This window comes from Acanthopagrus latus, chromosome 16 (assembly GCF_904848185.1).
Source record: "Acanthopagrus latus isolate v.2019 chromosome 16, fAcaLat1.1, whole genome shotgun sequence".
NCBI classification, from domain to species: Eukaryota; Metazoa; Chordata; class Actinopteri; order Spariformes; family Sparidae; genus Acanthopagrus; species Acanthopagrus latus.
In genome coordinates, this window is record NC_051054.1 from 18868099 (window position 1) to 18895948 (window position 27850).

At 42.9% G+C, this 27850-nt stretch overlaps 2 protein-coding genes and 1 long non-coding RNA gene across 4 annotated transcripts in view; 1 reads left to right on the forward strand and 2 right to left on the reverse strand.

Annotated features, from left to right (window-relative positions):
• Nucleotides 1–2919: 2919 nt before the first annotated feature.
• LOC119004689 (major histocompatibility complex class I-related gene protein-like) lies at nucleotides 2920–9458 on the reverse strand. Of its 2 annotated transcripts, XM_037071832.1 has the most exons (6): nucleotides 9360–9458; nucleotides 8298–8534; nucleotides 6924–7190; nucleotides 6009–6275; nucleotides 5114–5254; nucleotides 2920–4683 (listed from the first exon to the last, which is right to left on the reverse strand). In XM_037071832.1, exons 1-6 carry the CDS (start codon nucleotides 9409–9411, stop codon nucleotides 4514–4516), a joined length of 1134 nt encoding a protein of 377 aa, XP_036927727.1. In that variant the 5' UTR covers nucleotides 9412–9458; the 3' UTR covers nucleotides 2920–4513. The 2 variants fall into 2 exon arrangements, with proteins under 2 accessions (XP_036927727.1, XP_036927726.1); XM_037071831.1 differs by lacking the exon at nucleotides 9360–9458 and having other exon boundaries at nucleotides 8298–8928.
• Nucleotides 9459–11044: 1586 nt separating this feature from the next.
• rragd (ras-related GTP binding D) overlaps nucleotides 11045–27850 on the forward strand; it is a 31544-nt gene continuing 14738 nt past the window's right edge. Inside the window, exons 1-5 of the mRNA XM_037125044.1 lie at nucleotides 11045–11136; nucleotides 13453–13748; nucleotides 13959–14158; nucleotides 15872–15986; nucleotides 18909–19051. Of these exons, the coding sequence (XP_036980939.1) occupies nucleotides 13506–13748; nucleotides 13959–14158; nucleotides 15872–15986; nucleotides 18909–19051 (701 nt within the window). The 5' untranslated portion in view covers nucleotides 11045–11136; nucleotides 13453–13505. The remainder of the gene's footprint in view (nucleotides 11137–13452; nucleotides 13749–13958; nucleotides 14159–15871; nucleotides 15987–18908; nucleotides 19052–27850) is intronic.
• Nucleotides 25296–26250, reverse strand: LOC119034228. The gene is made up of 2 exons (XR_005079507.1): nucleotides 26111–26250; nucleotides 25296–25964 (listed from the first exon to the last, which is right to left on the reverse strand). It is a non-coding gene; the product is annotated as an uncharacterized LOC119034228 (long non-coding RNA).

A 27850-nucleotide genomic window follows, 5' to 3' on the forward strand; every position in this document is an offset into this window, starting at 1 on the left:
TGTCAGGTATTGTCAGTCACTTGTGCCCCTCGTTGCATGTTGCTGGCTCGCTCACCAAACACCGCTGACCTGAATTCTTACACTGACTGTCCTCCTCCGGTAATGTTAAGCATCTGACCCAAATGACAAAGGATTTCATGTCAGTGCTGCAGTGTTTGAGCTCAGATTATGTTCCATGCAAGGATCAAGCCTTAATCTCTGTTGGCGATTATGAAGAGTCTTGAATCTAAAGCATGTGTACATACAACACTGAACATATCTGATCACTCCCACTCTCCTGCTCTCTACACTAATCTGAAAACATTCTTATCCCATGCAGAGAAAGCTGGGTCTCTGTTTACGTATTTTCATTATCTGAAATCCTCCATTTCATCGTGTTTTATTGTCTACATGACAGACTGTTACAGACCTGGGATTTGTATGTACCACAGTGCTGTTCAGAAACTCCGAACTGAACAACACAAAGCGCCAATTTCTACCTGACATAGCTTTGACTTCTGGATCCAGTGCGGTGCCTACAGACCTGGGCTGCACTGATTGTGGTGTGGTGTGCTCATGGTTTGAGGAAGGTTGGACACCAACCTGAGCTCTCCTCCACCAACACCAACAGGTCAGACTTCACCCCTAACTAAAACTGTGGTGCACAGTAAAGTATGATTGCTCTCTAGTGCTTTGTTTTTTTTTCTTTTTGCTTTCAGAGTTTTTAATTACTTGTACCTAACTCAAGTGGGCTGTTTAAACTCCACTACATGCCTGAGCTATTCAATCTTTTCCACTTCTTTCTACTAAAAAAGTATGAAAATAAAATATGATAAAATACATTGTCAACATGTGAACCTGTGGTTCCGACTAGTCGTGTCTGTTTGGGGCCCTACTCATGTTTGGTGTCTGTCAGATGGCATTTCCCCTCAAACCTCGCTGATAGTTTAATTCCATGACACAGAGAAAAACCATGTATTATTCACAAAGAGGCAAAGATTAGAGAAATGATCCGTGCAGTACAACTTTGTTTACCTTTTCTTTCCAAACACACTGATCATCTAACAACCACTCACACTGATCTTGTGACTCTAACGAGACCCACGTTGGAAACCAGACTAACCTCGCTAACTGCATTTCAAACTCGCTCCACCTCAAGCAGCTACCATAGCACACTGCTGCTAATACAATGATACATTGTTAAAGTCAGAGAATCACGCACAGACAGGTCTGACCAACTGTTACACACCTGGGGTTTGTATTGATCACAGTGGTGTCGCACTCAGACACTGTGGGGGTGCCAAATCACACAAAATTACACATTCTATGTAATGTTTGCTAATAATAGTTGCTTTAAGTGTCAAAAGTGAAAATAAATGATAAATATATTTACATGTTACTCTGTTTACTATGAGTCGAGTTTATTGGCCCGGCTCATTATCAGACTCCATAGTCAACATTTCTCAAATGAATCCATTTGAAAATGCATCACTTTGGCTCTGACACAGCAAGTAATCAGCAAACTAACCAGGAACTAAATGTATCAAATAGATGTAGCGGAGTAACGTAAAGTAAGTAATATTGTGTAATACTCAAGTAGTATGTACAAGTACCTCAAAATTGTACCTAAGTACAGGACTTGAGTACATTTCCTTAGTTGCCTTCATCACTTGTATTCGCTGCTGTTAAAAAAAAAAACCTTTTCAGTGCATTCATTAGTATTTCGAAGAAGCTTTTTAAAGTGTTTGTTCAATTTCAAGTTCTGACAGAAAAAAAAGTGCATTGTCCAGTTCCAGTTTACCTTATCCACACAGAGCGCGCACACTTCAGTGACTCCGGGTGTAGCAGACGAAAGGAGCATCCGTCCAAAATCCAAACAAGCCTTTCAACGGGTTGGAGCTGTGTGTGGCGTGTAAGAGGATGAGGCTGCTGCCACAACAGCAGGCCGGCTACTCAGTGTGTGAAGACGTGCTGAGAGGACGCCAGCTGTTGTGGTGCATTACAAGCTTAGAGCGAGCGAGCAACAGAGAGAGAGAAGGAGAGAGAGAGAGAGAATGGCAGAAGTATATACTGTATATCTACAGTAATACCTTTCACCTGCCATCTGCATGTGCACACACTCATGGGAAATCTTGTTTGTGATCAGTTGGTCTCACACACACACACACACACACACACACACACACACACACACACACACACACACACACACACACACCCACACACACACACACACACACACACACACTGTGAGTTAGACATGAATCAGGAACAACTTGATAGTTAATAGATCATTAATAAGTAATTCCTGAATAGTGTGATTGGAGGAATTATAGTAGATACTGGTGGGTGACCATAGAACAGATAATACATTGATGAATCATTAGGTAATGATTCGTTCATGAAAATGTGAATCAGTAAAATATTGACCTCTTTCTTCACGAGTTGTTCTTGATGAACTATCAACCAGCAGCTGTGTGGCATGAACTAGTGATGACTTATTTCTGATTATTGGATCATTAGTTTCTCCTCTTGTGAACTGTCAAGGCAAGTTAAATCTCATGATGAGTAGTTGCCAGCACTGCAACAGGAACAGGAATGTACTGCACTGTATAAAGGTGGATGACAGTAAAGTCCCTTATCGCTGTTGACTTCAGGCTGAACCAGTCTGACTGACTGATCCCTCTGCTGCACTCAGTGATCCTGGCTCAGGCTTATTCAAGACTCTATGGCATTATGCCTTTATGAAACACCTCACTGTATAACCCACTGATGCCGTGGAACAAGTCCCAGCTCCCGGCAAAAATTGAAATAGAAAAAGGAAAGAGCAGAGGTTTTTTTTTTTAGCTGTCTCAAGCTTTTCATTCAGTCATGAACCAACCACAAGCTCCATTACACATCTGACCAAATGAAACAGGGGACATTTAGGGGTTGGTTTAGATTAGTTTTAATTACACATGAGCAGTAACATGACATGACCCAAAGCTGTGGGAGAGAGGACACACATCCAGCTGGGTGACGGTTTAAGCCCCAATCTGTGTTTTGCTTTTGACAAAGTACATTTTGAGGTCAAACACAGTAATAATGGAAGTACTATATCATAATTGAAAATAACGGGTTGTTTAGTCCAACATGTACAGAAAACACTGATGGAACCACATCAGAAAACTAGCATCCCTGCCTGTCAATCAATCTGTGAAGGGAAGCAGGTCCAATCGTGCGTTTGGACTGATGTGTTGGAATAAAAACAAATCCATTCTTTCTGTTTAAATTAATCAGATCAGACCATGTTACAAACGGGTACTAGCTTAAGAAGTGGAGGACTTAGCTTATGCATTAGAGTTTTGGTAGGTTACAGAGCATTAATTGCACTTAGTATTATATTTACATAATGGACATGCAGTATCACTGCACCACTGCCTGTGGAGAGAAAGTAGGCCTGCATAGAAGATGACACAGTGGAGCTCTTGAGATAAATGTGGTTATTTCCATACAGGCAGCTGTCAATCCTTTCAGAGATACTGCAGCTGTAACAGTCTCTGCTCTGGTGCCTCTGCTACCCATCTGTTAACAGCGTTGTGATTGGCTGTTCGACACATAACAAGAAATTATGTTCATGGGCCCACAGGCTCATTGCTTTTCATATAACAATATACATACATAAGATAATGATATAGCGTACGAAGTGTGTCATATATGGTGCTTGCAAATACATAATATGATACAATATACAGTGTGTGAAACATAAAGGTGTGGTAAGCCATTCTAAATCCTCCACACACTTTCTGTCAGTATCTTGTCACAGTGTGCTGGCTGAAGTCAGGCCTTAGGGAGGACTATATACAGGATATGATTCCCTACTTGCTACATTGTTCACTACATTTCATGTTTTTTTTTGTGCACTCCAAAATCAGTAACATCAGCTGTTTTTTCTCTATTATCATAAATCATTTTCTGCAGCAGCTGTTGGTTCATTCATTTAAGAATAAACTAATTTACTTTTACCTTTAATGAAAAGTCTTCAGCCTCAATGTGGACACTAAATAGTGCCCTCAGACGTACACAGCATGTACACTACACTACATGTATGGTACTGACAGTAAAACCTGCTGTTTACAGTTTTGTTTTTTTTTCAGTTTTTAACCCAAATCATAGCAGTGCACTTGTTAGGACCCTAGAGGACATACATGTTTGGATTTGTCTGTTTTAATAACCCTCATTTTACCTGTGTGTGTGTGTGTGTGTGTGTGTGTGTGTGTGTGTGTGTGTGTGTGTGTGTGTGTGTGTGTGTGTGGCTGCAGGTGTGTCTGAGTGATTGTAGGTTGCCATGGTGAGTTGATTGGTTCCTGCCGAAGTTCGAAGCCAAGAGGTTAAGGGCCGGCTCCTCTCCAGGGGCTCACCTCCTTTGTCCCAGACTGCCAGCATATTTGTGTACAAGATGTTTTTTGAATTAAACTATGCAAAAACACTTCGCTGCTGGTGGTGCTTGGAGGATGGGAAGAGGGAAGTCTAATTTTCATGTTGCTCCAGGGTTTCACCTTGGCCCTGGTGGTAACAGCACTACGAAGTGACGACCAAAGTATTCTGGATCATAGAAGTCTTGTTCCTCAGATGTAATCTGCATCATCCACTGGTTCCAGTCCTCAGCTCTGTGCATCCGTGTCATCTCTAGATCACCTCTCGAAGAACGATCAAACCTCGTGACTACAATGAAAATTGCAGTCATATTAGGATACAATGGCACTCTCTTAGTTTTCAGGCAGAAAGAGTACATAGCCTCATGTGAGGCTGTTGGTTCTACATGTAGGCCTCTCTTTTGTTTGACCATGTGGTGAGGTCCTAACAATATGCTCTGTGAAACACATTCTACTACATATTCTTCATTAATTGGGTCTTCAAATAAATTCAGCAAATATTCTACATGAAGTTCTTTTCAACTTTGTGTAAAAACACATCTGCTGTAATAAATGATGTCAACATAGCTTTAGTATTTCTGTTGTGAAACAGTGACATATAAGCAGGTATTGATATATCTGCAAATGACAGATGACAGATGATGTATAATGGCTCAGTCAGTCTGTAAAAGTACAGTTTAGCTATGCTGTACAGTGAGAACAGAAATAATAAATCTTACCACATCGAAGCAGAAAAGTTATTGCACACCACAGAAGAGTGATTGCACCAATAATGCAGCCGAGTCCAAGGATCAGTGCCAGATTTTTCCAGTAGACACTTGAAGCGTAAAGAAGGTGTCTGCCATCCAGAGTAGTCCCATCTGCAATGACAGAAGATCCTGAGAATACTTTCTGACCTCCGTTCATCATATATATAAAATGTAAAACTGAAATAGAAAAGATTCCAACAGTGAAAATCAGCATCAGAGTTTTGACTCAGACGACTTTTTGAGGAGTTTTAGTCCACATCCTCTTTCACTGAATATCATTCAAGAAGAAAATGACTCTTGGAAGTCAGAGGGCTTTTCCTTGATCAACTTGTGGTGGATTAAGTACACCAACATATAAAATCTACTGCGAACAAAAGAAACCAACACATAAGAGAGCTATTAAGTGTTCTAAATCATTTCCATCAATCATTTCCATGTACTGAGTGTAGACAGATGAGGAAAAACACAATTTGAACAATTTTAGCATTAGGCTGCAACATTACATAATGTGAAAAGGTGAAGGGGTCTGAATACTTTCTGAATGCACTGTCGTTCAGAAGTAACAACACAAAGTTATTTTATTCTTTGTCTGACAGCAGGGCTTGGATCACAGAATATAGAGCGGACAGAATATTAGAAACACTGTGTTAACAGGTTATGTTCAATTATACAAGAATGTCTTAGTTAATTAATGGAAGAGTTAAGCCAACGGAGATAAGAGAGCTCATTGTCATCCACCTATACACAGTGCAGTACATTATACACAAGGATGATTCTGTGTTTCTGCTGGTTCCTGTTGGGATGCTGGTAATCCGTTTGATTTAATTAACTAAACATAATCATGCAAGTTTTCCAAAGGTCTCACCCCAAAAGACCGTGAAGTTGTGACCTCCTGTTTGTACCGCACAGCCGTAGATGTTAGTGTTTTGGTTGAGGGAGATGCCAGCTCTCAGTCTGAAGATCACAGATCCGTCTTCAGAAGGCAGTGGTCCAGTTACGGAGCCCCATCTTGCTTGGGAAGCCCCATTTCCAATCAGCTGCACTGAGCTCACGGATTTGTCAGTAGTTGTCACGTGACATGTCAGCAGTGCCCGATCTGTGCTAACATCTGGCTTGGCAAATACACGTACCTCTGTAGAGAAATGAAGTAAAAGATCATGGTTAGGGTCAAGGGATCTGCTATGATCTGCTCACTGTGCTTCTGACATCCAGCACACAGAATTCCCAGAACCATTGTGGGTTCCTGATCAGTGAACACAAACAGACACTAGCCTGACACTTCATACCTGAGTGTGAACAGTCGAGTGACCGCAACAACATCTGTTTACCAAGACTTCTGGAGAACACATCCCATGGCGGGTAGAATATGCTAAGTTGTCAGATAGTTAGGTGTCATCACGGCACCGATCCCAGACACATGATACAGAACCACTGTTACTTTAAGTCCACAGCCCTGATGGTGCCACGGTGACACCGTACAGTGGTGTTTTCTGCAGTATGACACATTATGTACTATGTGAATTAAAATTATGAACTGTCTGAGACTGGTAGAGTATTGCTTTATTTTTACCTAAAGTAAGAAGTGTAGCCTGCAGTTATGTCGGCTGCAGCAATCCCAGCACAACTGAAGTTGTTGTGATGTGATGAAAGGCTGTGTGTGTGTGCGTGTGTGCGTGCACGTGTGTGCGTGTGTGTGTGTGTGTGTGTGTGTGTGTGTGCATGCGTGTGTGTGTGTGTGCATGTCTGGTGGGTAACCCTGATCCTACTGCTCAGCTCTCACCTGTTTTATGGTGTGTTGATCTCAAGTTAATACTCTGCAGAATCAGTGGACATTGTTCTCTGATGAAGTGATTTAAGGCATTCTTCCGAGCTACTTTTTTGTTCCACAGATGTTGAACTTGTAGTGCAGAGGGAGACCAGGACGTCCATCTCATCAATTCAGGGTCAAAGTTTATGAAGTCTGTTCCATTCACTGCCCAGACGTCAAAAGAAGAGATCGTCCCATTGGGTGACCTGGTGCATCCACGCCGCCGCTGTAGTAAACAATCTATAAATTAAGAAACTGTTGTGAGAAAATCAGTAAAATCAATTGATAATTCTCTATAATCAAGGGGTTTATCAAAAACGTGTGATAAAATGTTGCGCATGTTATAAATGTATATACATGTGTTTATGTTTATGTGAAAACATATATTTAAAATCATTTAAAATATTATATATTAAATACTAAATATTTATATATTCATATATTGATAGTCAAATGTTATAGAATAATAATGTCTTGTGTGATAACATTTTGTTGGTATGAGAGATCTTGTGAAGGACCTGGAAATAACTTCCCCACTGGTCAGTAATCCTACTTTTGAGAGCAGCACATTTTGAGAGCAGTGTGAATGTGCAAACTCTGCATTTACACCCGGGTCACATGACTCTGCAGTAGAATCAGGTTTTTATCACCTCGACTGGGCTTTGATCTAAAGATAAGACCGGGATGAATGTGCCATACTAATTGATGACCCGTCATCAACATTCGGAGATGGCCCTTAAATAAAAAGGGATTTGGGATGCATCTATTCGAGGGGGAGTGTGCCTTTGTTCCCACAGCCCTATGTTCCCATTTCCTTAGGAATTGGGTTAGGGTTAGTGCTGGCCTAACCCTGTCCTTAACCCCTAACCCTGATCCTTAAATTGAAGGGAAATGTAGGAACACAAGACCTAATTTTTTTTTAAATGTCCTATAAATGTAGGAACATAGGGTCTAACTTTAATAAAAATCTTAGAATGTGCGAACATATGGCTAATCTCATTCGGAGGGCAGAGATGTGTTATTACTGGACTGACTGCCGATTTGTTCCTTGTTTGTTGTCTGTCTTTTTATAGTATTATTATTATTTTATTATTGACAATGTTATTTTTCTTTTCACCAAATAAAAATAACCTGCATAGGCAGAAATTGGTCCTTTTGATTGAGCTTCATCAGGACCCCAAACATACACTGGTATGTCTAAAAAGCCCTAAATAACAGAAACAGAATGCGGTTGAATCAGTCAGGAGCATGTCATCAAACATTTGAATGATAGAGCAAAGTTCCTGTGAGATATGACATAACGTCTGAGGGACGTCAGTCATGTAGATTAACATGTTAAAAACTTACACACAGTGCAGTTGATGGATGGTGGAATCTCATGGATAGCTTCTATTATATCAGATCGTGCTTCAACACAGTATTCAGGTAAGTCTGCTGATTCAAGGACAGGTTTGAGCTCCTCTCTTTTGGTCGAGCCTTTACAGTGAGAGATGGGAACTCCATCAAATACAGTCAGTTGCTCAAACTGAGGTCCATCTCCAGGCTGCACACTTCCTGTTGACAAGAACTCGAGAGAATGGGAACCTGGAAAAAAAGAAGAAACTGGATGTGTCAAAATATTGTCACAGTTTCTGATATCTGATAACTGATAATTCATATTCAGATTTAGGATTGCATTGAATTTGTTTGGAAACAGAACACACCACAGTTCCTCTGTATAGCTGCCATGATACATGTTCCTGTCTGAAGGGTTGTAATGTAATATATAATGTCATAGAACTGCACCATGACATGTTTGTTTACATGTCACTGTGAGAACAGGGTTGATACAGAACAACAAAGATAACCAAGTTACCTCAGTGCATGTAAACACATAGCTGACGCTTGAATTAACAGATAAAGTGTGGCATGTGCTCTATGACATGAAAATATATACCTAACCACCAACCAGAATTCAAGTTACAGCATCAAAAGTAAAGCCAAGATGTCAGCTGTTGCTTTTCTTTAATTTGCCTGAAATACTATAGCATGTAGTTCTCTCTCTGATACGACCGACCGAGGTTCAATAACAGCAGCAGTATTGCATCATGGGTGATCATCATGATAAAACCACAGTTTGTTTTTTGTAGAGAATACTGTAGGTTGTCGTAGTTTTTTCCCTTAATAAACAGGAGCACTAAAGAAAACATCATGCATCTGCCCAGTAATCAAGAACTCAGTCCATCCTCCATCTAAGTTTGCTGGAAATCTTTTCAGTAGTTTTTGCATAGACCCACTAACAAACAAACAAGGGTGGGGACATAACTTCCTCGATGGAGGCAGTAACCTGTGAGTCTTCAACAATATGCTCTTGGCGCTGCTGCTGCTGCAGTTAGAAATCAGAAGCAGAACTAATAAAATGTAACTTACCACATTCAACCACTGACAGCAAAAGATACTGGAAAGAAAGTGTAATCCACATTGTCTTTATTTCATGGCACCATTTTGTTACTGCAGCGACAATCCTCTCCGTCTTAGCAAACGAAGAAGAAACTGAAACAAATTTTACTTGCTGAGCATCTCTGAACATAACTGGATAGACAGGTTATGCACATCTTCTCAGATGTGACATGCACAGACATGCTCTTTAACAGGCTATTTTTAGATATGAAATATATATTTATATACAAAACGCCTATATGTATCTCTAACTGCTCCTTGTTCAAAACAGCCTAACAAAACAGCCTAAACCATTCTGCTGAATTTGTTTTGGAACTGTCAGTACATTGAGCTGACATGTCTCTGCAAGTGGATATGACTCTTTTGACATTGTGGTACTCGTACGTTGACCAAAGGAAAGGAAACAAAGCAAAAGCTACAGAGCTGCTTTTATGCAGTTTAATAGACTGTTGGTACTGATCAGGTTGATTGTAGACACTTTTAAGTATATTTCCTTTTTCTTGAACTCTCTCCAAACTTAGTGAACTTGTGACATACTATGAAAGCAACTGTGAAGAACTTTCAGGGGCTTGTTGTTCATCTTGGGCCCTCCTGGATGAATCCTCAACTGGGCAGCACAGTGCAGTCTTGGTGCTCATGTTGATGTGATGTGTCTCACTCTGTTACTGTGTCAGTCATCCCTGTCATATTGTTGCAGTTGTCTCCTTCACTGGAATGGATTCTAAATAAAATCCTTTGTTTTTGTATTTCAGTCTCCACTTCCTCTGGGTCTTATGTAATTGTGTGTTGTTTGGTCAGAGTCCTGTAGATAGAAAATATATATTTATAGGTATTTAAGTTATATATGTTGTCCAGTTAGACTTCAGGTATGGGATTGTTTGCATTGTGTATCTAGCGCTCCTCTGTTGTAGATGGACCTGACTGATTTATATTTTCTTTCTCATCATGTAAGATAAGTTAATGTATGTTACAGTTTTGTGGAGTTGTGGTCACCAGTGCTTATTGTTGTTGACTTTTTGTCGTGTGTCTGCCCAGGGGAATGTGACCCCGCTGCAGTCACTGTTAATCTCACCTGAACGCTCAAGCAATCTGGAGATCTGACTGAGCAACATGTCAAACACCTAGAGGCCTCTTTGTTCATCAGAAAGCTGAGGCTGGAATATTGAGTTTTGTGTCAGGAAACTCCTCTGAGCGTATCCGTGGACCTACAGGAACTCTTGTGTTTTCATCGTGTGTGTATAAAGGTGCGACCCTGGAGCCAGCCCTGCTCTGACCCCACACACACAGTGGACAACAAACATGCGCCCCAGCATTGAAGTGATGTGGTGGAGGAAAAATACCTCATCTCCTGTTTGCAGACTTGAAGAGTCAGTGGATGCTGGCTCTGTAGCGTTCATTCAGCCTGCCTGTCGTATTCATTGGGCTGCTTCCACAGACCCACCAGGACCAGCCTCACTCCTCCACCCCCTCCCAGTGCGGCTGCGGAGGGGGTGAGAGTTCACCGGCATGGCTCTCATGGATCAGGTGACGATGTAGGAAAGTTAGACAGAGCAAGGCAGAGACAGCGACAGTGGAGCAGGGGGAAGCAGCATGACGACGGAGACAGTGTGTGTGCTGAACCGGCAGGAGGAGGAGGTGGGGGGGGAGGAGGAGGAGGAGGAGGAGGAGGACACGGCTCTGGGATATTACGACGACGAAGACGACCTGGAGGCGTTTTCAGATGCAGGACTGGGCTGTGAGGACGGAGGTAGGAGGGTATTGCTTGTGCTTAGGAAGGTCACAGAGCAGCACTCTGGGCTCAGTGTGTCAGGGCTCCTGCAGCTGCTCCTCTAAAATAAGATTTCCTCTGCGTCACTGGAGCGCTCGGTGGACGTCACCCTGTCAAGTTACAGCTGCGGTGGAGTAATGGAGTACATTCACTACAAGTTAGTAACGGTACGACTACGTTACTACACACAAACCGACAACGGACAGCGGGCTTGAAGACAGAGACTCTAACCTGCCATCTGGCTGCTATAATGATGTCATGTTGCTAATAATAGGTCACTACTTTTAGTTTCCTACAGAGGAGCAGTTGAATATATATGGGGGCTGGAAGTTGCAACATTTAACTGACACAGGAAGCATACTGAAATGTGTGAATGTATGTAGGGCTGCAAACAGATTGATAACCTGAATCATATCCTGTCTGACATTCATCGACCACAACAGAACAAAAAAGGCATTTACTATTTAAGTAAGTTCTCCCAGAAAATAATTAAGAATGTGGGTGATGAAAATGAATTACTGATGGAAGGGATTAAATGCCTATTGAATCATGGAGTTATAGATGATTTACTGAACATTTCGATTTCACACAGTCTTGCTCTGATTACTTCTGAGAGTAAAGCCTTACTGAGGATTGGTGTGTTTACTGGGGAAACAACAGCACACAAACCGCTGTATGAGCTCCACCGCTGGCTGTTTGATTTACAAAGCAAACTGAGGGAACCAGCCAGACACAACCCGTTAACACCAGACAGACAACCGCTGAACAGTTACAGCTTAGGGAATAGCATTGCTAGCTCTTGTCTCTGTTGTGGTGTGATGAAACATACGTTTATTGCAGCCCACCAGTCTCCCTCTGTCTTGCTGCCAGAGATGAAAAAACAGAAGGCGCCTGTTAGTTGAACTACACCACTTTCCTGCCGTCTCCCGTCAAAAAGCGTGGAGACACAGGCTGACAAAGCTGCTGAGCCAACCGTCATATGAAAACATTGTAGCCTCCGCTGAGACTGAGCAGGGCTGCTCACCTAAGAAAAGCAGTTGGATCCACTATAAAGCAGTAATCTCCTTTATGCAGCATGTGTTTGACAAGGTGGTGAACCTCACTTCATACCTGCTTGTGATCGACCGAGCCTTTCAATGCCCCTCACAGTCTTTTGTTGCTCCTGTCACAACTTGTGTAACACATGTTGCTGCACCGCATTCACGAGAAGAAGATCGTTCCAAAAATCAACGACACTGATGAGGTCAAACATGAAATGTAAAGGCTTTGTACTGTTTTCAGTTGAGTCAAAAAGGAGTAGCAAAGTGTCCCATTCCACTTTATTATGTTTCACACAGCTTATGGACTTCAGAGCTGTACATGCAGAGCGAACGTGCACATACCCTGTGTAACTCCTACATGGTAAATGATTTTAGTTGCAGTGAACTTCCTTCTTAATTCTGGAATTAAAAAAGCAAAGCTAAAAAAAAGCTGTGGAGTGTCTAAGTAAAATTTGAAATTATACGTTGAAGCATTCGTCTTCTGTGATTGGCTGTTATGGACAGGGACGACTATGCTGAAGCAAACAGCTGTCTGGATCCTGTTCACTTCACTTCCCTCCCTCCTTTTCTTTAGAAAGACAGGGGCTCTTTGAAATGATTGTGCTTGTTGTCATGAGTAGACACTTGGACACTCAGTGGCCTTCAGCTCTGCAGTTCTTTATGCCCACGCTGCAGCGAGATGAGGTCAACTGGGGCTGAGATATAATGGGAGCTATTGTTCGAACCAAACACTGTGTTATTGACTTATTTACTGTACACTGACTGATAGAGTGTGCGGCCTCCTCAGTCTTTCACAGCTTTTTTTTTTTTTTTTGTCTGAACCTACGCTGTGCCAGTTGAAAATGTCTTTGTACTCCTGCTGTTAGAAGTGCACTGCAGTGATTCAGTCGCTTTTATAAAGTTGGGAGCCTCAGCATGGAATGTTTACCACACATCCCACGTTTAATATGATAGCATCCGTTTTTAGACCCTCCCTGCGCATCAGGTCCATTAAAAACAGCCCCAGTGAGTAAATATAGATATGAGCAGAGATAACCCTGATGACATAATCAGGGTTATTAGTTAGTGGTGTGGAAGTAGTTTGGTTACAGATGTCACATGCATTTATTTTATATATAAAAGTAAATAATGCAGCTATAGATGCATTGTGCTGTCTCGCAGCACTGCTGAGTCGTCCGTCATGAAGCACTCTGTAAACCTGTGAGTCGTCAGCTCACCTACTTTAGAGTGACTTTGTCTCTCTGTTGTTGTATAGTGTTGGGCTTCAGTGACTCTCTGAATGGAGAGGTCAAACCTCGGATACTGCTGATGGGCCTGCGGAGGAGCGGGAAGTCCTCCATCCAGAAGGTGGTTTTCCATAAAATGTCACCCAATGAGACCCTGTTCCTGGAGAGCACCAATAAGATCTGCAGGGAGGACGTCTCCAACAGCTCCTTCGTCAGCTTCCAGATCTGGGATTTCCCCGGCCAGATCGACTTCTTCGACCCCACCTTTGACTACGAAATGATCTTCCGAGGCACTGGAGCGTTAATCTTTGTTATCGACTCACAGGTCAGGCCACACAGCAGTGTTGTATCAGTAATCGATCCTTTATAACGTCCGGAAGGACTGCCCATTCTTTGTTGTGCTGCATTTTCATTTAGTCTCATATTGAATTGACTCAGACCACCTGTACGTGTGTAGTTTAAACCAAAGGGTGAGCTGAATGAGTGCTGAAGGACATGCTTCTTCTTCAGTGGTGTGGCTCTTTCTTCACGACAGGATGACTACGTGGAGGCTCTGAGCAGGCTGCATCTCACGGTGACCAGGGCCTACAAGGTCAACCCCGACATCAACTTCGAGGTGTTCATTCACAAAGTGGACGGCCTGTCAGACGACCACAAGATCGAGAAGCAGAGGGACATTCACAAACGAGCCAACGACGACCTCGCGGACGCCGGCCTGGAGCGAATACACCTGAGGTGGGTTTCGACCGCGGTGCTCGGATTGCTTCTGGTTTCACGATGTGTGTGTATTAAATAATTACTGTAAGACAAAACGGGTTCAAGAAATGAAAACAACACAGTTCAGTGTTAAAACAACACAACCGATAGGAGCAAAATAAAGAGATGTCATGGTCCTGTCACTGAAGTTTCACTTCAAGTGTGTGTTCTGTGATTTCTTGGTTTCTGTGGTGTTCCATGCTCTTTTTCCCTCCTGTGTTCTCGTGTTCGTCTCAGGCTGCTCTCCCTCCACACCTGCACTGCATCTCTTTCATTAGCTCCTCCGTCTTCACTGTGTCTCCCATCAGCCCCTTCTCTGTTTCTAGTATTTTTCTATTCATTCCCCTCGCCTGTGTCTCTCTGCCTCACTCCACCCGGACATCATCACCTCATTAATTTAGCTTGTATTTAAGTATTTGTCGAGTTCCCTGGTCTTGCTGTCGTGTTTGCCTGCTCCTCGTGTTGCCTCAAGCCCGAATAAAACTTTGTCTGGTGATCTTCCTGCCTGCCATCTCCTGCATTTAACTCCACCTTCTCTGCTTCATCCTGGCACCATCTTCCTGCAGACCACTGCCACATATGTACGATACATGACTCTGGCATCGTGCAGCACTCAGGTGTCACACAATGTGCTGTGTGCAGATGTGGATTGTTTTAGCATAAAAGGAACAATCTTATGTTACAGAATGTCAGTATGGCATCATATGGGCTGACCAAAGACTCAACAATTAAGACAGGAATCTGTTATTATCAATAATAACGAGCCACATTCATGAGATGACATATGTAATATACCGGCTATGTGCCTCATAAAATGATTATCGAGGCCCAGTTAAGAAAATACAGAAGGAACCTCTTCTCTACCTACCAGGTGGTCAAATGAAGAAGCTTCCATCATTCCAAATCCAACATCTGCTTCTTCACTCCTGGAGAAGACAGCTGTGATCATGCAGCATCTCAGATCCTGACTGGGCGATGAGAGCATGGTCACAGTCTGATAAGTAAACTGTCCAGTAGGAATGCTTTCATAACTGGGTGAACATATGACGATTTCGCTTTTAAATCAACATACAGCTTGGTTAAATACATTCTGCATCATTACATGTAGAAATAGTGGATTTTTGGTCATCTTTTTTATGATTACCTCATAGTTTTTAATGAACAGAACTGTTTTATGATAACTAAAAGATTCCCTGTTCCCACTTTCAAGATAAATATGTAAGCCCAAAGGCTCCTGTAACTGCTTTACACCACTGAACAATCGTTCTGTTAGAGACTCTTGACACCTCAGTAATCTACTGGTGCACAATAAAGCTGACATGTATTGATTTAAAGTTTAATCCTGATAATATAAGAGCTGCTTGTGTTTAGACGGACATGGTTTAAACTGACACCAACATGTTTTTTTCTGGAAAGATATGCCTTTATGTTTTATGGGTCTAAATGTTACTTATATGAATGTCAGTATCGATATCAAAAGTGAGGGTTAGAGTTATACGTATGCTTATCAGGCCTTTCTGACAGAATTCAAACTTGTCATGTGATCTAAACCGGGTGTAACAACCTGCTGATGCTAATCCGTTGCCTTGCGTAAGTCCATATCTGCATGCTAAGAATGATCAGTAATATGATGTGAAGTAACATGTCATACAAATCTATTCTGATCCAGATTGTTGTCCTCGATCTCCGCAGCTTCTACTTAACCAGTATATATGACCACTCCATATTTGAGGCTTTCAGCAAAGTGGTCCAGAAGCTCATCCCACAGCTGCCTACGCTGGAAAACCTCCTCAACATTTTCATATCTGTGAGTAATCTGCTGCTGGATGAAAAGAAGATGATAAGTCAAATCCATACTCAATATATGTATGTCTCCCACAGTATTTTAAGAACCAAGCTGGACTAAGAGCTCCTTGCAGTATGTAATGCATGGGCCTGTCCTCCTGTACTTCAGTCCGGTCACTAGGTGGCAGTCTTATATAATGGATACCCTGTCTGTAGCTCATCAGTGCAGACTTTACTGGAATGCCAGCAAAGAATATCAGCTGCATCCAGCACACATGCATTCGTCACTGTTTTTGAGTGTCACATGACCTTGTTTAGGTTGTTCATGATGTCATCCTGAATGAAATATGTTTGTTTCCTTTTAATTCATTTCTGCCCGTTTTACTCTTTGTGTTGTGAACTGTCACATGCTAATTCAAGTCTCATTTAAATGAGCTCAAATGATGATGTGGTGTAATAACATATATTTACATCTATTGGCTGGTCAAATCTGAGAGTGGCACTTAACGTATGACCGCAGAGATCGTAAACTGTGTGCCTCGCTAAAAGGTTGGCAGATATGAAAATAGCTGTTTCAATCTAAATATTACCTGCATATTGAAAACAGTGAAAACAATCCTGTTTTGTCCAACCAACAGTCCAAAGCCAAATATAATGTGTTTACTACTAAGACTGATATATTAATGTAATGTTAATATGAACATAGATTCAGAAGCTGCTGCAGCTCTAACTGGACTGCTGTTTGTTTGGTTCAGTTTCACTTGCCCTCTTTACCCCTGTCATATTATAACAATATGCCGCTTTATATTATTAATATAATAATATCCTAATGATAATGATAACAATAATTCAAACCTACGTTAAAAGCTGTTTTTAAAGAACGACTGAACATTCCTGTGTTGACCAGATGTGGCCTGTATCACACTGAAGCGGCGTTCTGGTATACAAGAAGACAACATCAGCGTCACTCTCATGCACATGTGTTCATGCACACGTAACATTGTAAAGAATGAACGTGTCTGAGGAAAGTCTAGGATGAAAGACGAATGTATGTGTGTGAGAGTATAGCGCAGGCGAAAGGCAGCTCACTTATCGCCCTGCGATTGGCTGAGATGCTCGATGCTTACTCCACTTCTCAGCCAATCATAGCGTGCTAAATAAGCATCACCAAGTCGATATATTTTATCATGACGAAGGCCGTCTAAAAGGTTGTAGAGCGGTTGTATTCCTCCAAGGTGATGTATTGTAACTGTAAAGGTGCCACCTGATGTTACTGTATAAGCTGCAGTGCACGGTGGAACAGTGAGTGCAGCATCATAAACGAGTCACAGAGTCAGTGACAGGCAGGAACAAGACCATCCAACAGTGTAAACCTGCTACCAGCTCACAGAGAGTGGTGTCGCCGTGTCTCACATGTCAAGCAACAGATATACAGAAAATCAGTTTTTAAGTAACTCATGCGAAACAAACTATTTTTTATGGATGTAGCACATGCAGTCATGCAGCAGGTCCTAACACCAGCTGTGACTGTAATATAGCTCCAGCATGTCCAGCAATGTGAAGTTCTAATTCTACATTTCCTTGTTGGGTTACAGTAAACAACACAGTGCAGTATTTGGCACGAGAGATGTTGGAATGCAGCCAGACCAGTGAAGCAAACATGTGATGTGATGTGGCAGATTTCATCAGTTTTGGAGGCTGTAGTTCATGCCGCTGTTGAACTGCACTGCTAGATAGGATTCTCTGTTCAGCTGTTTTAAACCGCGGCGTTTCTGTTATTTAGCCTATCCTCACTGATGTGGGCAGGGAAACAAATGTAAGGTTTTATTTCTGTGAAGTTTTGTGAGTGCAACATGCTCCATCACCTCGGGATTCTCTCGGGGAATTATTCCTCAAAATGAAACCACTCTGAGAAATATCAACCTGTTAGCACAGTTTCAGAATACCAAGTGAGAAAGAAGGTAAAGTAACTGTGTGTTGTTTGATGATAAACCAGGGTAAAGCTCCGTGGATTTAGTCCCTGTGATGGTTCACATAATTCAGAGGTGAAGTAAAGAACTAAAGATAGATTCTCTTTATAATACAGGCCAGTGTGTTTTAATGGCTGCACAGAGTGAAGTAAACACCTTCCTCGCCCTCTGGCAACAAGTTTTGTTTCAGAGAGTTTTGTGTGCCATGTTTTGACAGGCCACAGAATAAGAGATTCTGTTTTAATACTCAGAATTCAGACGAGAGTAGACAGCTCGTCTCTCCTCAAGGGAAATGTAATTGAAAAAGAATGAATGAAGAGGCAGGACTAACATTAAATGATGCTTTCCCTCCAGTGATGCCGGGCCTCCTTCCTGCTCAGCTGCACAAACAGACTTCTAATGGCTCTGTTCTAATTAAATGTTGGGTTGGATACAAGGCACTGACTTATGAGCACAGTATGAACAGAAAACTGTATCTTTATACTCTCTCTTAAACAGATGATCCAGACTCTTTAAGCTTCATGTAAACGTCCATGCTGACGCGTGTCACTTCTGTAACATCTTGTGGACACCTGAACTACTGATTTGTGCAGAGATCTGGGTTTTTCCGTTGACAATGCATTTCTGTCACTCTGGTGGGAATGTGAAGGCTGATGCTTGCATTTTAGACATGCACATATAAAATACAGTCTGTGAAAACACCTGGACAAAAACTGACCATCACACTACCAAATCCAAGTGCCCTGGTTATTAACTCTAAGGTTAATAAGCTTCAGTATTGTGAGATGAAGGACATTTTAAAGGGAGAATGCCTCCTGAGACTGACATGGAGTGATTTGCTCCAGAGAACACATGTCTCTCTGTAATCCTTTATTTTCATTTAAATTCGATGGGAGAATATTTGTCGTTTTCAGGCGTCTCCGGGTGAGGTCACCCTCAGTGATGCTCTTCTCCGTTTCCGTCTCTGTTTTCAGAACTCGGGTATTGAGAAGGCCTTCCTGTTCGACGTGGTCAGTAAGATTTACATTGCCACAGACAGCAGTCCAGTGGACATGCAGACGTACGAACTGTGTTGTGACATGATCGACGTGGTCATCGACATCTCCTGCATCTATGGGTAAGCCACCACACACTAAAGTGGTGATGATTCAGTCGCGAACGGGACGGCTCCCATCTGAAGGGACTTTTACCTTTTTAGAATGAAAATGATACAAGATAGAAACAAAGGATGATAAGTGTGTTTGCTTTATTAGCATGCTGAGATCTCTGTATGTTGGATTGGTTGGCAACGCATAACACAGTTAGGGAGAGGGGAAATGGTTCCATTCGGATAAGTAAAACTTCACTGTACTTAAGTATTAACTCTCAAACCAGTGTGCTGCTGTACTGCTGCCTACTCCCAGTGTGTCAGTTCACCTGTCATTCCTCTTTAAAGGAGCAGTCTGCCATTCTAATGCAATACAGTGTCTGTCAGGTTCAGCACATATCTTCTCACAGTCTGCAAGTTGTCTGCCCCAGACAACAGAACATACAACATTTACTTGGTTACCAGGGTGACGGATGACATTTTCTGATCGATCCAGTATATGGTTGGTCGCCTGGAAAACAGTGACCGTGACGACCCCAGGGCCTTTCTGAAAGGGTCAGAGATGTCCAACTAGAGGCACATACTGTATCCTTAATGCGGCCACATGCTTCCCAGCACGCTCTCTCCTCATTGGGGAAAACTGAGAGGAGCAGGGTCCTAAGCTCTTGAATCCACCGTGTCTGTCCTCTGGTTGGCTAGCCCAGCGCTCGGGTTGTTGACGCTGTGTTGTCTCTGTGTGAAAGGAGCGACAAACTTGTCCGGCTGTTCTCCACAAAATAATATTCACAGACGATACTCACCAAAAATATAGAAAACACATTCAGATATAAACCAGTCATCTGAATCGTACAGTGCAATAGATGAACTGTGCAAATGTTCACCTGCGATCAATATCACTGTGTTTATACTGTAATGTTCAGTACATAAGTATAACTGTGAAGTCACAGCTTTTACAGTACCACATATTCATTGTGATCACTCTCACAGGTGGCTGTAGTGTTAAGTAAGCAGTGGTCATGAGGACAGAGCCGCTGAAGCATTGAGATGTGGCCGCAGTAGCCTAACCCTGCAGGGTCAGCGCTGTAGTGGCTGATCTCGCTGTCCCCGTCCAGGTGACGTGCGCTGGCTGCTTCTGTCTCAGGGACGGAGAGGAGGTGGTGTCTGGTAGCGCGGAGCTGAATGTGATGTAAGACCAAAGCAAACTCTGCACTCCTGATCCCCCCCGGCAGGGCTCTGATGGTCTCTGACTCGCTCTATATTCTCACTTCAATTATCACTCCAGCTGGGAGGATAATTAGGTCCTAATCTGAGAAACCTGTGTAATCCTGTAGGCCAGAGAGCAGAATTAGAACCCATAAAAGGGAAATGAGTGTGCTCGTTAGCACAATATACTTCATTTGATCATGGGGGAAGCTTCTCTCTCTCTCTCTCTCTCTCTCTCTCTCTCTCTCTCTCTCTCTCTCTCTCTCTCTCTCTCTAAGAAACTGCCTGATATGCATTCTCATAGAGGATATATAAATATATCCTATAATACATATATACACAGTATATTATGTATATAATATACTGTACATATGCTGTGTACATGTAGAGTGACGGAGGGCTAGAGTGTTTAATCTTGGATTAGGCTTGATTATATTACAGGGGACTGTGGGGCTTGGTGAAGGTATGCGCTCTAAGTGTCATTCTAGTTTGCAGTGCAAAAAAAACAAACAAAAAAACACAGATATAGAGAGAGAGAAGAGTGTCAGGAGGGAGATCAGTAATCAGTGGAGGGGCTCCAGTGTATGAGCAGCTCTGTATGAGTTGATTGGTCTTGTCAGTGTCTTTTTTGATTTTTTAAATTTTATAAACTACTTGTAGTCCCGCAAGGGGAAATTCTTTTTTTCCACTCACATTACACACAGAGATGCAAACACACACACATGCAGTGTAGAGGAGATGAGTGAAGGGGCTGCCACACACGCTACAGTGCCCAACAATCAGTGTTAGGAGCCGGTGCCTTGCTCAAGGGCACATCGGCAATGCCCAGGATGTGATCTAGCATTCTCCAGCTACTAGTCCACATCATACTTTTTGGTCCAAGTGAGTCCCCAAGCCAAGTCCCTACGGACTGAGCTACTGCTGCACTCATCTGATTGGCAGATGATTATAGATCTGTATGTGTACATTTGTTTATATAGATAAATTTGATTAGTGCCAGTTGATGATGTTGGTGCTGGGATTAGATAATTAAAATGCCTCTGTGGACATCAGACATAGTTCCAATGTTACATCACATGAACAACCTTACTAACAGCATTGATTACTCTGCTCTGTCAGTTTGAACCAGCTGGGCAGTGATGCTGGTGCCTGATGTCGACCTTCACTCTCATATATCCGTATGCCTCTGTGATTGTCGAGGTGAGATTATCACACCGGGAACAATGACAGACAGAACACCAGCTCTAGCTTTATGGTTCTGTCTGCTGCGGGACCAACACAGCACTGTGTGTGCAGGGGAGTGTTGAAGTAACATGAAGTGAGAGCTCCGTGTGGTGGAATTAACTTAAATTCCAGTCATGTGTTCATGATTAGAGATGTTAACAGCAAAGTGTTGATCGGTTACAGAGCGTTGGGGGGCTCACCTCACTGTAACCATCACGTGGAACACATAGCCAGGCAGACGAGCTCACGTTAGCTCTGACAAGGGCCTGCTGGGTCAAAGCTACAGCACGACTATCGAAAGATACATTTACCGAGAGTGATATCCAGAGTGTAGATATAAAGCTATATGTATAAATACGCATGAAATATTGAAGGTGCTCTCTGAAGGAAGATAAGTTTGAAGAAGAACCCCACATGGTTCACTTTGTAGTTGTCCCTTTAGAAATCTCAAGAGATATAACTCACCCTTGTGACAATCGTAGATTGGACTGACTCCTCACACCCACCTCCTTCCCCAGCTTCAAACTCGCCTGACAGTCCTATTGGCCCACCAGTGTTAGCTGTCTGAATGAGTCGGTCTGTAGCTGAAAGCAGCATTAAATGATTATCCTTGATCAAGCCACTGAAAGCTCACCTGTCAGTATTTCACTTGTGTTCAACATGAAAGGCAGCAGAAAAGGAACAATGTGGAGCAGCGTGCCCTTCACTCCAGCTCCTCAGTAATGAGGCAGAGATACCGTCTTCAGTCGAGCTGATGAATCTCAGCACATCACACACTTTACGCTTATGAAAAAGGCAAACAAACGAACAATACACGCATATGAAGCCAATAATTTCATCACCTTGACATTAGATACTTTGCATTGAGGAAAAAAAACAAACACTGTAAATAAACCAAACATGGACAAATCCACATTCACCCATTTGACAACACATTAAAAATAAATATAAACCAACTGAAAAGACAAAAATCTGCTCTCACATGGCTCACATCCTATTGGCAACATGCTGATGTGCTGGATATAATCCAGAGGCTCACAGTGGATGTGCTGTCAAATTACATGGACGTGAATGTAATATTTATTATTATGTTTCATTACGGTTGGTGGGTATAATACCAGTTTCATCACTGTCACGTTCTGTAAAGACATGTCTGCCTACGTTGGTCCTACATGATCAATGATGTTATAGACAGTGAGTCCTCGGGATCCAGCAGTGCGCATCTGAGTGCCTCCAGTATAATTTATGATTTCTGATGAATTGTAGTGTTGAATTCTTGACATAATTGTGGTTATATGTTTGCTGATAATGTATCTGAAACATTTAACAAATAAAATCCATCATCTGAGACAAAATACTGGCATCTACAGCTGCCCTCTGAAAGCTGAGGAGTCTGTCAACAGGAGAATTTGTCAGTCAGAGTAAAGATAAAACAGTCACCTAGCTACTCAATCGCGGATGACGTTACTCTTTGATGGATTAAAAAAATAAAAGTATCTTGTATTCGTTGGCAGCCCACCAAAGCAAACTGTATGTGTGGGACACACTGGATTTAGCAAAACCGCCGTTCCCGTCTGAAGTGTTATATTTACATTTACATTTACATTTACATTTGGGGCATTTAGCAGAAGCTTTTGTCTGAAGCGACTCACAAGAAGTACATTTGTCCCAAGAGAGAAACCACGACATATCACCACAGAGAGACTGTCGAAAGAAATATGGAAACAATTATCAAGCCCTTATCTGAGGATTGAAGCTGCTATTTATCAACGATACTTTAAGTGCATAAGTGCGCTTATCAGCATTCTGGATATGCTGCAACGGTTTAGTCAGTAGTCCAGGCTAGAGATGACCAGCGCTTGGACCAGGAGGAAAGACCTGATCCTGCGGATGTTGTAGAGGGCAAATCTGCAGGGTCGGGCCACAGCAGTGATGTTGGGGTCGCAGGACAGTCTGTCGCCGAGGATTACGCCCACATTCCTTGCAGTCAGTGAAGGCAATACCCTGACATCCTCAACAGTGACTGACAGGTCCATGCGAAGGCAGTCTTTCCCCGGGATGAAGAGGAGTTCAGTTATACTAATATTGAGCTTGAGGTGGAGGCAGCTGTCCAAGCAGAGATGTCTGCCAAACATTCAGAGATGGGCGTCGCAACGTGGGTGTTGGTGGAGGACATGCTTTAGCACAGCGGTTCCCTAACCCTAACCCCTAACCCTAACCCTGATCAGGGTATACTCTCTTTTATGTATTATTGTTGCCTCTCTCAACTCACCACATTTAATGGGATGGCTGAGCCTGCTAACTCGCTGCTGTCTTTCAAAGTCAGGTGCTGTAGTAGAGCGAGCGCATCTCATCTCTGCCGTAACATCCAGTTGGGAACGGTACTTTGACTTCACACACACAAGGGCACTGAAACCAGCTTCACACAAATATGTGCTTCCAAAAGGAACCAACCGTTTTAGAGCTCACAGTGAGATCTCTGGGTACTCATCTCTTGTTCCAGACCAGACTTCCTCCACTGCCACTCGTGAATGCAATCCCTGATGCATTTTGTCATATGAAAGGTCAATCAGCTGATCAACAGCGGTGGCAGGCAGGTCCACTGCACCCACATCACAGTGACATGGGTCCCTCACCCAGTCAAACTCTGACATATCCAAATCAAAGAAATCAGTGGCCTCTTGGCATTTCAGGTGGCTGCACATCTCCTTTGTGGAGCACTTATCCACGCTGTTGTCTTTTAAAACCTGACTCATCTGAGGGAAAGGGGTGAAGTTTGCCTTTGAAAGGCTTTTTTTTTCCATTATGTGAGTTTCCCCCTGAATCCATCAATATGACTACTCATCTGCATGACATTCTTGTTTTTTCCCTGCATGCTTGTGTTAAGTTTGTTTGGTTTTCCAAAGATGTCCTTTACATATGCAAGGAGGCACGTTTTGTGCGGGTCACACAGAAAGTCGACAAAATCAGTGTTTGTTCCACATCGGTGGAAAACGGTTTATTTCTCAGCTTAAAAAAAAAAGCTCCAATACGTTACCTCTTGACAACCACCGTGCCTCTGTGTGAAACAGTACATTTTCATAGTGAGACTCCATGTTGGCGCATAGTTTTGCAAACAGACGTGTGTGCAGAGGATGTGGCTTGATGTGGTTCACCATGGTTACGACCTGCTGCAGCATGTCTGTGATGGGCACACTCAGTTCTTTAGATGCAGGATTTTGTTGATGGTGATTCATGCAGTGATTCCATATTGTGGATGGGGCCCAGCTGAGTGATAAGTGTCCGCAAACTACTTCGCCATCCCGCTATAGCCGGTGCTCCGTCTGTGCAAAATCCCACCATGCGCTCCCAGGGAATTCTGTTCTTCTCCATACAATCATGAAGGACATCGCACATACATAGGACATAGGCATTTTTTCCTTCTGTACTAACATCCATTTGAAGAGCGTAAGCTGGGGAATTGCTGGGAAAGTTTTTCTGTCAGCTTGCTCTCTTGGTCATCAGCAATTGCATCGATCCTTCCTTTTACTGATTCTTCCTCTCCGCACATCGTTTTTACCGTTTTTATGGCAGCTGGCATTGTATTAATGTCTCAACAATGGTATGCGGCTTCATAGCCCCAGCAATGAGATGCCTCTCCTCAAAAGACTGTTTCAGCGCCCGCTCACCGACCGTCACAGCCCTTTTTGAAGTACACTCGCTGCTTTTTCAGCTTGGCATATTTCTTTTCAGAAAAGATCTTAGTTTGCCGACATGTTCTTTGTGTGTTGTCTCAAGGTGTCTTATAGCTTGCTGGGTTTCATGTGAGGTCGCGACCCAAAGGTTGAAAAACACTGCTTTAGCATGTTGAAAATAAACTGCTTTATTGTGGCTGCAATAACCTGCAGCAAAACACGTTACTCATAGCCCCAAAGTTACGTGCAGTAACTACTGTTGCTGCTTATGTATTGATAGATACTCCTGGTGGCACACTGTCACCTCCCTCTCTGTTTGACACCCACACCACCTGTCCATCCATTGATCTTTCAGTCCATCTAACACAGGATGATCTCTGCTACTTAAACAAAGTATCGTTGCCTCAGGCTTCAGGTGTTCTCTCACCTGTAGTTGGGTTTGTTTGCTCCGGACCGACAGAGAAAGGTGATGCATTTTTGCATTGTAGTTTTTGTTTGGTTTCTGTTCACAAGTAAACAGACCAGAATTGTGTGAAGATCAGCAGGGAGGGGTTTTACAGCTTGTGTGTCTGTGCGCGTGTGTCTGCTCATGTCTGTGGAATAAATAGGCCTATATGTAAAAACACAATCGCAGACAGCAGTGTCTCTGTCTGTAATAGATCAGTGTGTTTTCTTGTCCTGAATAGAATAGAATAGACGTCCAGACGATCGAGTTCTGCTCCGGGCCACGCTGCGCTCTGTCTGCTCGGCCCAGTTGGTTGACTGAAAATCGGCCGCACGTTGAAAAAGAACAGGTAGAGACAGGATGACGGGGATGCATCCAGTCCAGGGATGATTCAGCTCTGTCATGCATGGGCTACATGTTACCATGTGAAATGATTTATCATAATTACAGCATAATACCATCACAGAAATCCTGCGGTTGGTCCGCTTACTTTAACACCACAAACCAACCACACCTGAGTCTTGGAAAGTAGGCTTGACCCACCTTTTCAAGCCGTCCCGGCCTGTTCCGATATGAGCTGATTGTAACTGGACCGAACCTGTTAGGTGTGAAGCCGCCCTCAGTGATACCAGCCAGCTCACACTTGGATGAGAACGGTCCTCGTGTCACTCTCTACCCTTGAGGGGGTGTCCTTAAAATTCCAAATGGAAAGATCCTGAGAGACACAGAGAATGCTTTTGATGTCTTGAAAGGAACAGATAGAGCTCCTCTGCAGTTCTAATGGAGCGTAACAATGGCTCAGGCACCACATCGTCCTCAAGCACATACTGAGATCCAGGTGAGGTTTCTGGGAAACGGTGGAAAATAATGAACCCCGCAGTAATTCATCAAGGGGTGTTCATTTGTTTTCCCCAGTCTGTGCAATGCCTTGTGGTAGTTGGCTGTCAGGTTGTGACCATCAGCTGCACACTATACGATATATTTTATATACTCTTTCAACATAATCTGTGTCCCTTATGTAGGGAATAATCTTTTCTATTACACGTGTGAAGTGAGAGCGAGTCTGTGCTCACATCATATGAGACAGACCGTAGAGGGAAATCACTACATGGTTGCAAGTTAGTCGTCTGAATCTACAATTCAACATTACAGTCATTACATTGTGATTACTTTATCATATCAGGGCTTTCCCAGACACAATTAGGACGTAGTTGTTCATATGAACACAAGCTGTGAAATGACAGTTATAGCAACTCCCACGTAGCATAGATCTAGTGTGTGTTTTATTTGTTTTCAGCACTTGTTTTTGATACGCTTTCCCTCAACACTTCTGTTTTGCCGCTTTGTCTTTGTCTCAGTGAGTCAGCGATCAGGCTCCACTGACACCACAACGTCCAAGCTGAGAGGAAGTGTGGAGTCGCGGAGCTAAGTCGAGGTAGCTAAGGCGTTTGTGGTCACGAAGCCAGAGCCTCCCCCGGGCCAGGTGATGCTCTTTTGACCCTTGCTTGTTGTTGAGATAATAGAGGGGAGCGCTTGTGTGTGTGTGTGTGTGTGTGTGTGTGTGTGTGTGTGTGTGTGTGTGTGTGTGTGTGTGTGTTCCACCTTAGGCATCACAGCTGGGGGTTTTAACTGAACTAGGCCACATCTGGCCTGAAGTTAGTGAATATTTAACCCGTCACAGCTGCGTTGGTGAATGTTTGGCCGAGGGCATGAACAGGGCTGCTCCTAATTTCACATTCTGACCATGTATAGAGATGCTACCAGATATCTCTGGGTCGTGTTGCCTTTGTACACACAGTAACTGTCTGCTTAAGGAACTGTCAATAATGCGCACACCCTCCTTTGTCATGGATTTGTTCAGCATGAGCAGGTTTGGAGGCCTTGTAGGTACCAGTTAGACCTGCTCACTTAAATCAGCAGACTGCTGTACAGAAGGCTGCCATCACTATCATCACAAAACAGCTGGGATATTATCCTTAATTAGAGGCTTTTGCAAATGCAGTCCTTGTTTTACCTCATTTAATTAATGAACTCTTGTGAGAAAGTTGGCATGCTTTGCACTTGGAAAGCTCAAATGTGACTGAAATATGTGTCGGCCAAAAAAAAACGGAGCCAAGTCTTTTGCCAGTGAAATGTAATTATTTCTTTCTCCCTTCGACAACAATGATTAATTCACATTTCATTAAACTCACATTAGCTGTGCATGTTTCTCTTCTTTGGCCGTCTCCAATCTGTGGAGCACCGGAGCTATATTTAGAGCATATACAGTATATCAGCAGGCAA